The sequence below is a fragment of the Dictyostelium discoideum genome (genome assembly GCF_000004695.1).
Source record: "Dictyostelium discoideum AX4 chromosome 5 chromosome, whole genome shotgun sequence".
NCBI lineage: Eukaryota > Evosea > Eumycetozoa > Dictyosteliales > Dictyosteliaceae > Dictyostelium > Dictyostelium discoideum.
In genome coordinates, this window is record NC_007091.3 from 2520640 (window position 1) to 2535719 (window position 15080).

Consider the following 15080-nt stretch of genomic DNA (forward strand, 5'->3'; position numbering starts at 1 on the left):
TTCCAAGTTCAAATATTATATTTTCAAATGGTGTTTTGGATGGATGGCATGGTGCAGGTATCAATGTTACTGATTATTCTAAAAATATAATTGCAATATTAATTCCAGGTGCTGCTCATCATTTAGATTTAAGAGGTTCAAATCCATTGGACCCACAATCAATTACTGATGCCAGATTATTAGAATTAAAATATTTAACAGAATGGTCTGAAGAAATTGGTAAAATTAAATCATTAAAATAAAAAAACTTTCTTTTTATTTTTTTTTAAACAATATTTTTTTATTTATTTTTATTTCTATTTTTTTATTATCTTTACAATTTATTTATTTATTTTTTCTATCAATTTTTCTTTTTATAATAATAATAATAATAAAGGAGATTATGTGTCGGTAATTTTATTATTAAAGATATTTTGGTAAAGAACTTGACATGTCCTTTGGTTGAGAAGAAAAATTATTATTATTAATATTATTATTGTTATTATTATTATTATTAATATTATTATTGTTACCAGTACTATTATTATTACTTGATGAAGAAGAAGAGGAAGAAATATTTAAATTATTAAAATTACTATTAATTGTAGTAACTTGAGGAGGTGGGGCAGTGATTGGAGAAGAAGGTGATGACATTGTTAATTGTTGTTGATGTTGTTGATTAGTAATTTTATTATTTATATAAGATTGAATTCCATATGGTAATTGTCTTTGTTGATTAAATGGTGTTTCTATATCTAAATTATTATTATTGTTATTATTGTTATTATTAATTTGATTATTTCTATCTTTATAAAATTTTTCATGTGAAACTTGAATTTCTTTAAAATGATCTAACAAATTATTAAAATTAATATCTTTTAATCCTTCATTATTATTTGAGTTATTACCATCTTCATTTTGTCTATTTTTTAAAAAAAAAAAAAAAAAAAATAAAACAAATTAATTATATGTATATTAATATATATATAGTAAAGTTAATAATTAATAATACTTTTTTGGAATTAAATTTAAAACACCTAAAGAGGAAATACAAGTTAATCTATTCTTTAAAGTTTCAAAAGCACTACTTTGTGGTAAAATCATTAAAAGACCATATAAACTTTTAAAAAGTGATGGATATTTCTCTGGTTCTAATAATTGTAATCTTAATGCCATAAATTTTGGTGATTCTAATAATTGTACTAATCTATCCATTTCCATTAAAAAGTTTACATTAATTTCGATTTCAGTGCTATAAAATAAAAATATAATGATGTTAGTAAATTCATTATAAATAAATAAATAAATAAATAAATAAATATTTATTATACATACAATTTAGATAAAAGAGCACAGGAATGTTCATAAACTTGACAAAGCATACATAAACTAAATAAAGAAGCAGGACTATGGGCCCAAGAAGTATAAAGTACAGAGAATAGGTCTCTACTTTCAGGAGTTGAAAGCGATCTTAAATTTCTACGAATTTCAACACATTCATCAGATGTTAATAAGATTAAATTTAATGTTTGTACCATAACACTTGCGAATTCCGGATTAATTTCTTTTGAGTTTTCACCATTACCATCTTGATTACCATTACCACCACTACCACTACCACTATTACCTAATATATTTGAGAATCTACGGAAAATTAATTCTGGATTTAAGAATAAACAAAGTTGACGAATTATAAAGTTACCTCTTGTACGTAACAATTGAGAATCATTTGAAAAGAGTATCACTAAATTTTGAATTAACTTATCAAATAACTCTGTATTATCAGAAATCTTTGCAATAGTTTTCAAATCTAATTTTACAACTTCATCACTATTATCACTTAATGTCTTTAATAATGGTGGGAATAAATCTGTTAAATATGATGAAATTCCACTTGATAATTTACTATGTAACATTAATATCCAATTTAATGATGCTAATCTAGACTGTACTGAATTACTTATTAAATGTTGAGTATTTATATTTAAAAATTCACTAAAAATAAAAAATAAAAAATAAAAAATTTAGTATTAATTATTATTATTAATTGATGATTATTATTAATTTAATATTTACCCAACTGGAAAATCTTGATTAGTTTCTAATATTAGTTTATGTAAATTAATATTTGAAAGTGAAGCCATCTTTTCAATATTGACTAATTGATGTGATAATGAAGATAAGATACCATTTAATAATAATGGACAATAAGGTAAAAGTTTTTTTTTACCAACCAAAATGAATTCATTAATCCAAGTCAAAGCACTTAATCTAGTGAATTCATCAGAACTTATACAATGGGGTACAATTGTTTTAACCATACTACCATAATCAACATTTTCAGCTGTTTGTAATTCCCTTAAAAATTCTGATAATGCTTTATCTGCCTCATTTCTAATTTCTTTATTTTGATCTCTTAACATTTTAAAAATACCATCTAAATATTTTGGCAAATGAATTAACATATCAATATTTGGTACACTATCTAATACAATAATCCATCCAACTAAAAATTGTCTACAAAATGGATTAATAATATAAAGTCTTTCTTTTAATAATGGTATAAATCTATAAAAAAAAAAAAAAAAAAAAAAAAAATTGATTAGTAAATATATTTTTTTATATTTTTGAATTTAAAAAAAAAAAAAACTTACTTATCAATGTCAAAAGTTGGAGATTCTGTAACAATATCTTTTAATAATCTATCAAATAATTGAACACCACCTTTTACTTGAGGATCTAAGTCTGATGATAATTTACAAAGTACATCGAAAATTTCATTGAAAAAGAATAATATCTTTGATCTTGTTACTTTAGCAATATTAAATAATGATTCACAAGCATAAAATCTAATTCTACTATCATGATCTATAAAACATCTTAATACTGGTGGTACAATCTCCTGAATATATAAATATGCATCCTATTATTATTTTTATTTTTTATAAAAAAAAAAGTATTAATAAATTAATAAAAATTTTTTTTAAAAAAAGATAATTAAAATACAAACAGTTCCTAAACCAATTGCAACAGAAGCTAAACCAATTAAGCCACCTTTTTTATTATTACCTTGAGCTGAATCTGTATATTCTGTTGAGATTTGTTTAATTATTGCTCTGATTACTGCTTGATCATCATTTGAGTGATGTTCTCTAATTAATTGTTCAATTTCTTGTGCTCCAGTTTTACGTTTATCAGTATTCTTATCGGCTAAATTTTTTAATACAATTGATGGTATTGGTGAAAGATTATTCATCTTTTCTTTTTATTTCTGTTTTTTATTTTATTTTTTTTTTATCTTTAATTAAAAAAAAAAAATTAAAATGAAATTAAAAAAAAAATCAAAAAAATAATTTTTTTTTGTAAAAATAAAAAAAGAATTTTAAAAAAATAAAAATCTTTTTTTTATTTTTTTATTTTTTTTTTTTTTTAATTTTAATTTTTTTTTTTTTTTTTTGGCTTCGTTCGTTTTTTTTTTTTTTTTTTCATATTTTTTTTTATTTTTTTTTTTTTATTTTTGTAATCAAATTAAATTTAAAAAATGGTTGGAAAAAAACAAAAATTATCAAAAAAGATAGCCAAAAAGTATACACTCCATAGAAAATATTATAGTGATACAGTTAGTGAATTTTCCAGTTTAAATCCATTTCAAAGAACCAAGAAATCCGATAAATATGCAGCGATTTCACAGAAAGTTAATGCACAAAATCAAAGAATAAAAGAACTTGAAGAGCAACAAGAACAAGATGAATTAGAACAAGAAATTGGTGGTGATGTTGACACACTCTATGAAGTTGGTCCATCATCTTATGACCTTTTAGTTAAATCATCACAAGATAAGTTAAAATTAAGATTAAAACAATTGGAAGAACAAGAAAAATTAGAAAAGAAATTAGAAAAGAATAATAAAAAAAGATCATTTTCTGATATTAAAGATCAAAATCAAGATGAGGATGAGGATGAAGATGAAGATAATGATATTGAAGAAGATGTAGAGGATGATGTAAAAGAGGATGTAGAAGAGGATGCAGAAGAGGATGTAGAAGAGGAAGAAGAAGAAGAAGAAGTTGAAGGTGAAGAAGAGGAAGAAGAGGTTGAAGGAGAAGAAGAGGACGAAGAAGAAGAAGTCGAAGAAGAGGACGAAGAAGAAGAAGTCGAAGGTGAAGAAATAGAAGAAGTTGAAAATGATTTAAATAGTGATATTGAAGAAAATGAAGAACAAGATTTTACAGATGTTTATGGTAATAAAGATGATAAAGAAGAGGAAGAAGAAGTTGAAACAAATAAAACATTAGAAAAATTGAAAAAATCAGAATTATTTGAAAATACAAATGATAATGGTATTTATAATATTCATTTTAATAAAGATATTACAAGTAAAGAAGAAATGAATGAATTATTATTGAAGTCACAAAGTTTGGAATCAATTTCAAAAGAGATTGAAGATATTGGTGTTATTACATCAATAGGTTGTGTTGATTATGATAATTTAATTAATGAAAATAAACCTGGAAAATCCAATCAAAAGAAAGTTAAAGAACAAAAAGAGAGTATTTTACCAAATTTAAAAAATACATTTCATGATTACGATATAAAGAAGAGATTATATAAACCATGGTTAAAATCTAAAACAAAGAAAGAGAATGAACTATATTTTACAAATCTTCAAAAGAATTTATTCCCAATTTTCAACGAATATCGTGATTTATTATACACTGAAGAATCAATGAAAAACCATAAGAGTATTTTTAAACTTTATGCATTACATGCCGTCAATCATATATTCAAATCAAAAGATCAATTGAGTGAAGATAATGCATTGATAAATGAATGTAAAAAGTTGAAAAAACCAGAACCAGATCTTAGACACCAAGGTTTCACTCGTCCAAAAGTTGTAATCATTGTCCCATTCCGTAATACCGCCTTTGAAATCGTTAGATTCATATTAAAACTTGTACCACACGAATTAAAAGATCAAGTTGAAAATAAAACCAAATTCAATAATGAATACACTCAATTCGATCAAGATCAAGAGATTAATGAAAATAAACCAGATGATTATAAATATATTTTCCGTGATAATATTGATGATTGTTTCCGTTTTGGTTTATCATTTAGAAAAGGTGGTGTTAAATTATATTCAACATTTTATCATGCTGATATTATCATTGCCTCACCATTAGGTCTTCGTTTAGTAATTGGTACTGAAGGTGATTCACAAAGAGATTTCGATTTCTTATCATCTGTTGAAGTTTTAATCATTGATCAAATCGATTCAATTCAACAACAAAATTGGGATCACATTAATGTTTTATTTGAAAATTTAAATAGAATTCCAACTCAAGATCATAATATTGATTTCTCACGTCTTAGAAATTCTTCTTTAGAAGGTTTAAGTTCAAATTTACGTCAAACTTTATTATTTTCTTCAAATTTGACACCAGAATTAAATTCAATTTTTAATCAACATTGTAAAAGTAAATATTATTAAATTAAATATATTTTATTTAAAAAAAAGATATTAATTTATTTATTTTATTTTTTTAGATATTTCAGGTAAAATTAGAATTAAAAAAATTAAAAATGGTGAAATTACAAATATTGTACCATCATTAAGACAAACTTTCCATAGACTTTATTTAGATTCAAATGATGATTCTAAAATTAGATTTAACTTTTTAATTGATAATGTAATTATAATTTTAATTTTAGATTATTAATAATAATATTAATTTATAAATATGTTAACATTTTATATATATTTTTATTTTTTTATTTTTTTATTTAATTATAAAGATTTTACCAAAATTTGTACAACAAGGTGAAAATAGTGGTATTTTATTATATATTTCAAACTTTTTTGAATTTACAATGATTAGAAATTATTTTAGAAAAGAAGCCAAATCCTATGTAATTTGCTCAGAATATACAGATCCAAAAGCAGTTACAAGAGCACGTTCACAATTTAAAGAGAGTGCCAAAACAATTATGTTATTTACCGAACGTTTCCACTTTTTTAATCGTTATCATATTAGAGGTATTAAACATGTAATCTTTTTCGGGTTACCTCAAAATTCTCATTTCTATTCAGAAATTTTAAATATGATCACTGAAAATGATGGTTCAATTATTTCTTTATATACTTTAAAAGATAAAATGGCTTTAGAAAGAATTGTTGGTACCCAAAGATCTTATAAAATGTTAGAATCTGATAAACCAACTCATTTATTTAGTAATTAAATAATTAATTAAAAATAAAAAAATAAAAAAAATAAAAATAAAAATAATATTTATATAATTTTTTTTTTTCAATTTATTTCATTTATTTATTAATTTTATTTATTTTTTTATTTATTTATTATTATTTACTAAATTTGAAATTTGTAAAGTTTTTTCTAAAACTTCATACATTAAAGTTATATTTTCAAATATTAAATCAATATTTTTAGAATCAATTTCATACCAAACTAAATCTTTAATTATTGATGGAGTATTTTGATTATCTTTTAAAGAAAGATCAGGAGTAATAACTATTATAGTTTTATCTTGATTGCCTTTTTCATCTTTAAATGATTTTGCATATTCAATTTGTAAACAATACTTTTCAATTTCTGTTTTTGTTGTTTTCCTTGTAAATAAAATACACATTAATAATGAATTTTTAATAAATTCTTTTAATGGTTGAATTGAGTGATATTTTTCATTTTCTTTTTCAATCAATAATTGTTTATAAAATTCTTCTTCACTTGTTTTACCATCATCATAATAAATTGCTTGATTATTATTATTATTATAACTATCTTCAATTTGAATTGTAGTTGATGATGAAAAATAATTATTATTTAATTCACTTGAATTAAAATTATTATTTAAAATTGGAATATCATTGTCATCATAATAATTATTATTATTATTATAATTATAATTATTTTGAATAATATTATTTTGATTATTTTGATTATTTTGATTATTATTATTATTTTCATTTTCATTAATTTCATTTTCATTATCATTTTTAAAATTATATAATTGAATTAAATAATTTTCAAGATATTGATAATTTGGATCAGATGGAATTAATTTTGATTTTTCTAACTTTTTTTCAATTTTTCTTTTAATTTTCCATTGTTGTTTTAATTTTTCATCATTTTCTAATTTTAATTTCTTTTCAAGTTCAATATTTTTTTTTCTTTGAATTGAATTTTGTTTTTTTTGTTTCATTAAATTGAATAAACTAAATTGATCATCTTGATCCGAAGGTCTACCAATGATTTCATCTGAACTAATTGTTGGAATTGAATTTTCTTTAAATTTATCACAAATGAAATCAAATAAAATTCTATCTGCATTATTAAATAATAAATAACAACCACTGTTTTTATCATTTAAATAACATTTATCAAAAAATTCTTTACGTGATAATGATTGAACTGATTTTTCAAAGTTTTGTTGTTGTTGTTGTTGAATAGTTAAAAGTTTTGAATCTTGTGTACCATTTAAAATTGAATGAATTAAATTTGAAATTGATGAAACATTTGAAATTACCTCTTTTTCAGACATTTCTTTAAATGTTTTTTTAGTGGTTTTTGGTATAAATGTAAATAAACCATATAGAATTGGATCGATTTGAACTGATTGTAAAAAGATTGGTATTATAACTTTACCTAATTTCTTTGACATTTTCAATTCTTTTCTACACCAAAGTGAGTTAATTGAAGTTTCAGAAATAACAAAAACCACAACATCTGAATTGACAACACCTCTAGTGATTTCAGCTCTCCAATTACAACCAGCTTGTAGACGATATTCATCCAACCAACAACGTAATGAAAATAAACCAAAGTTTGAACGTAAATTATTTACAAATTCTGAATCTTTATGAGCATAAGATATGAAAACCTCATTTGTGAATAAAATATTTTGAAGATTTGATTTAATATCAGCAGAACAATATTGTAATGGATTTTTCATAGTTTTATCAGGTATACTTTGAGCACCATGTTTACAAAGTAATGATGACAATTGATGATTAGTTTGTGATACTGAAATGTGTAATGGAGTTTGACCTTGTACATCCTTTAAATTTCTATTACAACCACGTACTAAAAGTATTGTAGCGATTTCATAATTACCAAATCTTGAACAATAATGTAATGGTGTTTCTTTTTGTTTGTTTAATTGATCGATTGAATAGATTTTATTAATTAAACAATATTCTAAAATGATTTTAGATTTCAAATGATTGTTATTGAATAATGTTGAATAGTGAATTGGAGATTCCAATGTAACTGGGTCAATTAAATTCAATGGGAATTTATGTTCCAACAATTTAAAAACTTTTAAATTACCATATTCACAACAATCTTTTGCAAGTTTAACTGCATGAGAATGTTGAAATTTATTTGATTCAATTATTAATTTAATTAATTGGTAATGATAATTTTCATTGTAATTCAATGATCTCAATAAAAAGCTAGCTTTTAAATATTCATCATAAACTAAAACCCCAATCCTTTTCTTTAAAACTACAATATCAAATTGAGTTAAATCTTGAAAGTTTTCTTTTAAATTCATTAAAAATGAATTAAATTTAACACCAAATGTTGTACATTTCAATGGGGTTTCAACAACGATTGTTGTATCTTGTGTACATAAAACCAATGGTGATTTCCAATTAAATGATTTTTGATCTTGATTTTTTATTAATATTGGTACTGATGAATACTTTTCCCCGATTTGACCTTGACTATTACTACCCCAACCATATAATCTACAATTACCATCTGTGCTACTATTTGATTCAATTGCAATTGAATGATTTCCACCACAACTAATAAATGATATAAATTTATTTGAATTACTATCATATGGATCATCGAAATTAACTAATTTAATTTCATAATTCTCCTTACTATCACTATTACCTAAACCTAATTGACCTTGATCATTTTTACCCCAACTAAAAACTTGACCTTCGTTTGTTAATAATACATTAAAATCTTTACCACATGATACCATTAAAACTTTTTTCAAAAAATTTTGATTTATAATTGAAATTGATCTTTGAATTTGATTTTCAATCATTAATTTATTATTACCACCACCACCAATACAATTAGTATTTCCATTTTTATAACCTAATTGACCAAATTTATTTAAACCAACAGTATGAATACCTCTTTTAATCATAACTGAATGTGAACCACCAACTGAACAATAATCAACTTGATAATGGTCTGCCAATTGCTCAACTTTTTGATTTGATTTAATATTACCCCAAATATAGCATCTATTATCTTCAGTTATCATACATGATAAACCTTTTGATGATTGTTCAAATAATTTAATTGATTTAAAATTATTTGGAAAATCTTTTTCATGATATAATGATACATCTTTATTTACAAATTGAAATATATAACCATTATTTTTAATTTTATTATTTCTAAATAAAATAAAATAAAATAATTAATTTTAGTAAATTTTAATAATAGTAATAATAATAATAATAAAAATTATTTAAAAAAAACTTACAAATTATCAAATTTTGATTTAGTTTTTATATTTCGATTCACATTATCATCATAATGGCCAATATTAAATAAATTAAAATCTTCTTCAATTGGTTTTTCGTTAATTTCTAAATCAATATTCGAAAATAAATTAAAATCAATTTCATCAATATCAAAATCATCATCATTATTATTAATGTTTTCTTTATCATCAATTTCATTATCAAAATAAGATGTTGTTGTTGGTGATGTTTTTTGATTCATTGCTAATTTTCTATCTGAAATATATGTACTTTTAAATTTAGATTTTTCTTTTTCTTTTTTTTCTTTTTCTTGTCTTTCTTTTTCTTGTTTTTCTTGATTTTCTTTTTCTTCTTTAGCTTTTTCAGCTAAAACTTGGCTTATTGGTGGCATGTTTTTAAAAACATCACCATCTGCTATTGGTGCACTATCAAGACCAAATAAATCAAAAAAATCATCATAAGCTTCTTGAATTTCTTGAATTTCTTGAATTTCTTGAATTTCTTGAATTTCTTGAATTTCTTTTATTTCTTCTTCAGGTTCTTGATATTCAAATTTAATAATTGTTTCGTCAATAATATTTGAAATTTTATAACCTTGTAAATCATTAATTATTAAATTTTTACCAATACAATCATTAATAAATTTATATGACAATATTGGTATACCTAAACTTTTTGATTTTTCCAAAAATAATAATCTATTTTTTTTTTTTTTTTTTTTTTTTTTTTTTTTTTTTTTTTTAATTGAAAAATAATAAATTAGATATTACAATAATAATTAAATAATTAAATAATTAAAAAATAACATACGAATTTGATTGAAAATTATAATAATGTTGATCTCTATCATATTCATCCAAACCATTACAAAGTATTATATAATTTGTTGAAAATTTTTGAATACAATATTGAACAGTACCACCATTTACTTCAATCTTTTTTAAAATTTCATCTTTAATCTTTTTATCTGATGTATCTTTGGTCGGTGAAAAACAAAAAAATTTTAAACTTGAAAATAAACTCGGCATTTAAATTATTGTTATTATTATTTTCACTTTTTTTTTTTTTTTTTTTTTTTTTTTAATTACAACTAGTTTCAAACAGTTGGTTAGAAAAAAAAAAAAAAAAAAAAAATTAAAAAAAAACAAAAAATTAATAAAAAAAAAAAAAAAAAGAAAAAATCTTTTTTTTGATTTTTCTCAAAATCTAATATTTTTCATTTTTTTTTTAATAGAAATGATTAAGAATGTCACAACAGACCTATTTTCCCATGGAAAAAAAAAAAAATTAATGAACGAAAATAGATAAAATCCACTAAATAATTTGCCTATCCTTTTTAGTTTTTTATCTTATCAACTCTTCTTTTAAAAATGGATAATTATTAATTTGCTTTAAAAAATGAAAAATATCTCAATAATTTTTTTTTTTTTTTACAACAATTTCAAAGAACCAAAAGTTAAATTTTATGCACAAAATATATATATTTGAAATTGTTGTGTATATATTATTAAATAATTTTTTTTTTTTTTTTTTAAATGACATCAAAAAATAATTAAATCTGGTTTATTTTATTTGTTTTTTTTTTTTTTTTTAAACTATTTATTTTCAAACATGGGAATTTTTTAAATTCTAAGCAAATATTATTAAATAGATAATAGATAATTTCAAAAACTACAAATAAATAATAATTATATTTTTAATTTGTTTTATTTTAATTTTTTTTTATTTTATTTTTATTATTTATTATTTACTATTTATTTACCTTTATTACTTTTTTTTTTTTTTTTTTTTTTTAATTTTAATTTTAATCTAAATTATAATAAACAATTGCAGTATTACCTTTACCTTTTACAAAAGTTGATTGACGTTGTTCTTTACCTTTTGGATATTGAGAGAAACTTACAACGAAATCAGTACCATTATTACGAGAATCTCTACTATTGTTAAAAGTTAAAGGATCACGAAAAACCAAAGGTATGGTTGTACCAGTTAATTTATAAACTTGTTGAACTAAATTTGTACAAACCTCAGAGACCTTTTCAACGAAATCACAGCCAAGATCAATGTAAAGATCACGAATTGGTTGTTTGAAATGAATTGCCAAGAAGGTATCTTTTTTATTACTAGTGGAAAGAGCGACGATTGAGTGAAGTTTAAGACCCACCTTTTTTTGAGTATACTTTTTAGTATCGTATTTGTAGATATGTTGATCGGTGATAATGAGTGATCTTAATTGAGATTTACCACGTTTATTAATTTTAATTACATTATCAGCGAAAAGGATCTCTTTATCGCCACCTTTTTGAAACATTGCTTGAACCGATTCAGAGAATTGTGATTTCTTTGGATTACTATCATCAGATAGATAATCAGCTTGGAATTTTCTACGACAATCCCATTCTTTCTTTCTAGAATAACCCATACCAAACAAATCCAATGCTAATATCTTTTGACGAACCAATGAACGTGCTTCCATTGATAGCGAGGTGACTTTAACCTTTGCCCACCAAATAATGTGGATCGATTGCATGAGTGAATCAATTGGGGTTCTACGTAACCAAAGTGTTGGCATGATGTGACCCTTGTTATAATGTGGCCCTACAGACCAGGGTTTTAACTTTTTAATATATGTCAAAACTTTATAACGTAAATAATAAGTTTGAATTAAATTTGCACTATTCTTTCTTTTGATTTGTTTTTGAATCTCCTCTTTCTCCTCTCTTAAACGTTGTAACTCTTGTTTGTACCATTTACGTACCTTATAGCCTCTCCATACTCTTTGGATGGTGATCACTATGGATGGTAATATCTTTTGACGTAATTCTTCGAAATGGAATAATGTAGATGCAGATTTAATAAATAATTTCTTCTTACCAAATTGACATTCACTAGTACTATTTTGAATAGCACTTGCAGCACGAACAATTGCCATTACACCATCCTTTGGTGTACCATTCCAAAATGGCCAAGTTTCTTTTGAAATCATTTTATATCTACCAAGGAAACGAGTGTAATGCTGTTTATGACAATAGCCTGCTTTACGAACACGAATGGTTTCCAACATATTTAAATATCTAACTTGGTGTCTAACAGCCTCATAATCGAAATGATTGGAACGTTTATCTTCATTAGATTTTATACAACGAATATAATGTGGTTGACATGTATTCAATTTACCAATTAAATCATTGATTGCATTTTTAAACTGTGTTGCTGCAGTGATTGGTATTTTCTTTACACCCAAGCTATTCTTTTGGAAATCTTTATTAAATAATGAAAGAATGAATTTATCTTTACTACTCTCCATTGTGAATATTAAATCTTGATATAATGGATCCTTATTCTTGTAAATAAAACTATCCAAATTATAAGTCACAGGTGATGCATAATGTTTCAATGTAAAACTTTGACTTTCAATTGATAAATTATTTGATGTTTCAAAAGACTCGAAATGTTTATTCTTTGAAAAGAATTGATTAAACTTTTGAATCAATAACTCTGGTGTAGATTGACCAATCAAACATGCCTCTTCCAAAAGTTTCAATAAACCAACTGGTTGTCCTTCAATTAAATCAATAATTGGTGTATTATCGAAATAGTTATCAATAGTTTTCCATTCAATTCCTTCTTTTAAATATTCTTCTTGCTCTTGACGTAATACTAAATTTATAAAAAGTTGTTGTAATTTTTCATTTGAATAATTTATAATAAATTGTTCAAAACTATTATTTTCAAATATTTCAAATCCATAAATATCTAAAATACCAATTGTTGATTCAATAATATAATTGCTACCATTATTACTTTTTGAACTTATTGTTGAATTGATTTTATCAATAATTGATGTGAATAATCTATCATATAAAACTTTTGAAAATGCATCACGAGTTTCTTTAGCTTGAGTTTGATTTAATAATACTTTAATACTTGATTGTCTTTTACCTGCACCCAATGTCAATGAACGTGAAATTAATGATTTCTCTAAACTATCCTCTGAGCATTGTAATAATTGTGAAACTTTCTTTAAAGTTTCAGGTGTTGAGATATAGACTGCGTCCACATTTGATTTTTCAACATCATTTGAAAATTCGATATTACCAATTAACAATATTGCTCCCAACACTCTCCATATGGATTCCATCTCTTGTTCTGTCCATGCTAATTGTTTTAGCGATTCTAAAACCTTTTGAAAATCTTTTGAATCGTTAATAGATGAAATTGAGAAACACATTGAATCTTTTAAATATTTATATTGAGTTGGGTCATTTGATAATCCCAATTTACTGGTTATTCTTTTATCAGTTAGAAATTGATAAAATACATGAAAACTTCTTTCACCAATTGCTCTACTATGAACTCTTGATTTCTCCAATAGAAATTGTGATATCTTTCCAGAGATTGGCGAACCTTTACCATCAAACTCAATCTCTATAAATTTACCAAATCTACTTGAATTATCATTTCTTAATGTTTTAGCGTTACCAAATGATTCCAAAACAATATTTGATTCAATTATTAATCTCATTATACCTTGAATATTTTCTAAATTACCACTACAAACTTTTGAAATATAATTTAAAAATATTTTTGATGCTTCAGTTTTACCTATTTATACATATTAAAAAATTAATAAATTATTATTTTTTTTTTTTTTTTTTTTTTTTTTTTTTTTTTTTGATTGAAAAAATATATTTACCAGAACCAGATTCACCAGTTATAATAACACATTGTGATTCTTTTGATAATAATAATTTTTTATAAGTATCTTGAGCTAAAGCATAAATATGTGGTGAAACTTCATACATGTACATATTTTGATAAGATTTTAAAACTTGTTCAGTATAGATATTTGCTTTATTTGAGAATGGATTAACACTAATAACTTGTTCACCAATATATGTATAAATATGATCTTTATTAAATCTATTTTGTAAATTATTCATTAATTCATTCTCTTCAACATTTTCTAAAAAACACATATCTGTTAATCCAACTACATCTTTATTATGTATATTATTATGAAAAATATTACTAAAATTTTTTGACGATACTGTTGTTGATTTATTTGAATTTAATTGATTATCTTCATTTTCTAAAGGAAGTGGTTCCATTTTTTTTTTTTTTTTTTTTTTCTTTTTTTTTTTTTTTTTATTTTCTTTAAATTAAATATTTTACAAAATTGTAATAAAAAAAAAAAAATAAGAAAATTTAAATAAAATTTAAAATAGTTGTATAAGCAATTAAAAAAGTTTTTTTTTTTTTTTTTTTTTTTTTTTTTTAAAGCGGATGGGAAGGCTTATAAAAAAAAAAAAAAAATATCTTGAAAAATAAAAATTTTATTTTGAAAAAAGCTTTGGGCTGAAAAAGCGGTGGGTGAAGGTATAAAAAAAAATAAAAAAAAATATTGAGATTTTATTATGAATCAAACTGTTGTTTTAAATTATATAATATATATAAATATCTATTCATAAAAAAAAAAAAAAAAAAAAGACTAAAAAAAAAAATATAAAAATAATAGAAAAAAACAAAAAAAATATAAAAAAAAAAAACAACAAAAAATTTTCAA

General features: G+C 22.6%; 5 protein-coding genes across 5 annotated transcripts in view; 2 read left to right on the top strand and 3 right to left on the bottom strand.

Annotated features, from left to right (window-relative positions):
* The window catches only part of DDB_G0289231 (peptidase S28 family protein), a gene marked incomplete at both ends in the record, with an annotated part of 1542 nt that extends 1300 nt beyond the window's left edge, over positions 1-242 (top strand). The window contains one exon of the mRNA XM_631263.1: positions 1-242. This exon is cut by the window's left edge and continues 1300 nt beyond it. Coding sequence (XP_636355.1) covers positions 1-242 — 242 coding nt within the window.
* Positions 243-402: 160 nt separating this feature from the next.
* On the bottom strand, positions 403-3235 carry DDB_G0289233 (hypothetical protein; the record flags this gene model as incomplete). Its single annotated transcript, XM_631264.1, has 6 exons — positions 403-901; positions 992-1231; positions 1315-1974; positions 2056-2547; positions 2634-2902; positions 2990-3235. The coding sequence occupies 6 exons, from the start codon at positions 3233-3235 to the stop codon at positions 403-405; spliced, it is 2406 nt and encodes an 801-aa protein (XP_636356.1).
* Positions 3236-3520: 285 nt separating this feature from the next.
* On the top strand, positions 3521-6219 carry DDB_G0289235 (hypothetical protein; the record flags this gene model as incomplete). The annotated part of the gene is made up of 3 exons (XM_631265.1): positions 3521-5456; positions 5527-5669; positions 5776-6219. The coding sequence occupies 3 exons, from the start codon at positions 3521-3523 to the stop codon at positions 6217-6219; spliced, it is 2523 nt and encodes an 840-aa protein (XP_636357.1).
* Positions 6220-6330: 111 nt separating this feature from the next.
* tirA (Toll-Interleukin receptor domain-containing protein) lies at positions 6331-10542 on the bottom strand (the record flags this gene model as incomplete). The annotated part of the gene is made up of 3 exons (XM_631266.1): positions 6331-9424; positions 9514-10212; positions 10325-10542. The coding sequence occupies 3 exons, from the start codon at positions 10540-10542 to the stop codon at positions 6331-6333; spliced, it is 4011 nt and encodes a 1336-aa protein (XP_636358.1).
* A 776-nt stretch (positions 10543-11318) lies between these two features.
* Positions 11319-14625, bottom strand: myoF (myosin IF; the record flags this gene model as incomplete). The annotated part of the gene is made up of 2 exons (XM_631267.1): positions 11319-14119; positions 14211-14625. 2 exons carry the CDS (start codon positions 14623-14625, stop codon positions 11319-11321), a joined length of 3216 nt encoding a protein of 1071 aa, XP_636359.1.
* Positions 14626-15080: the final 455 nt, after the last annotated feature.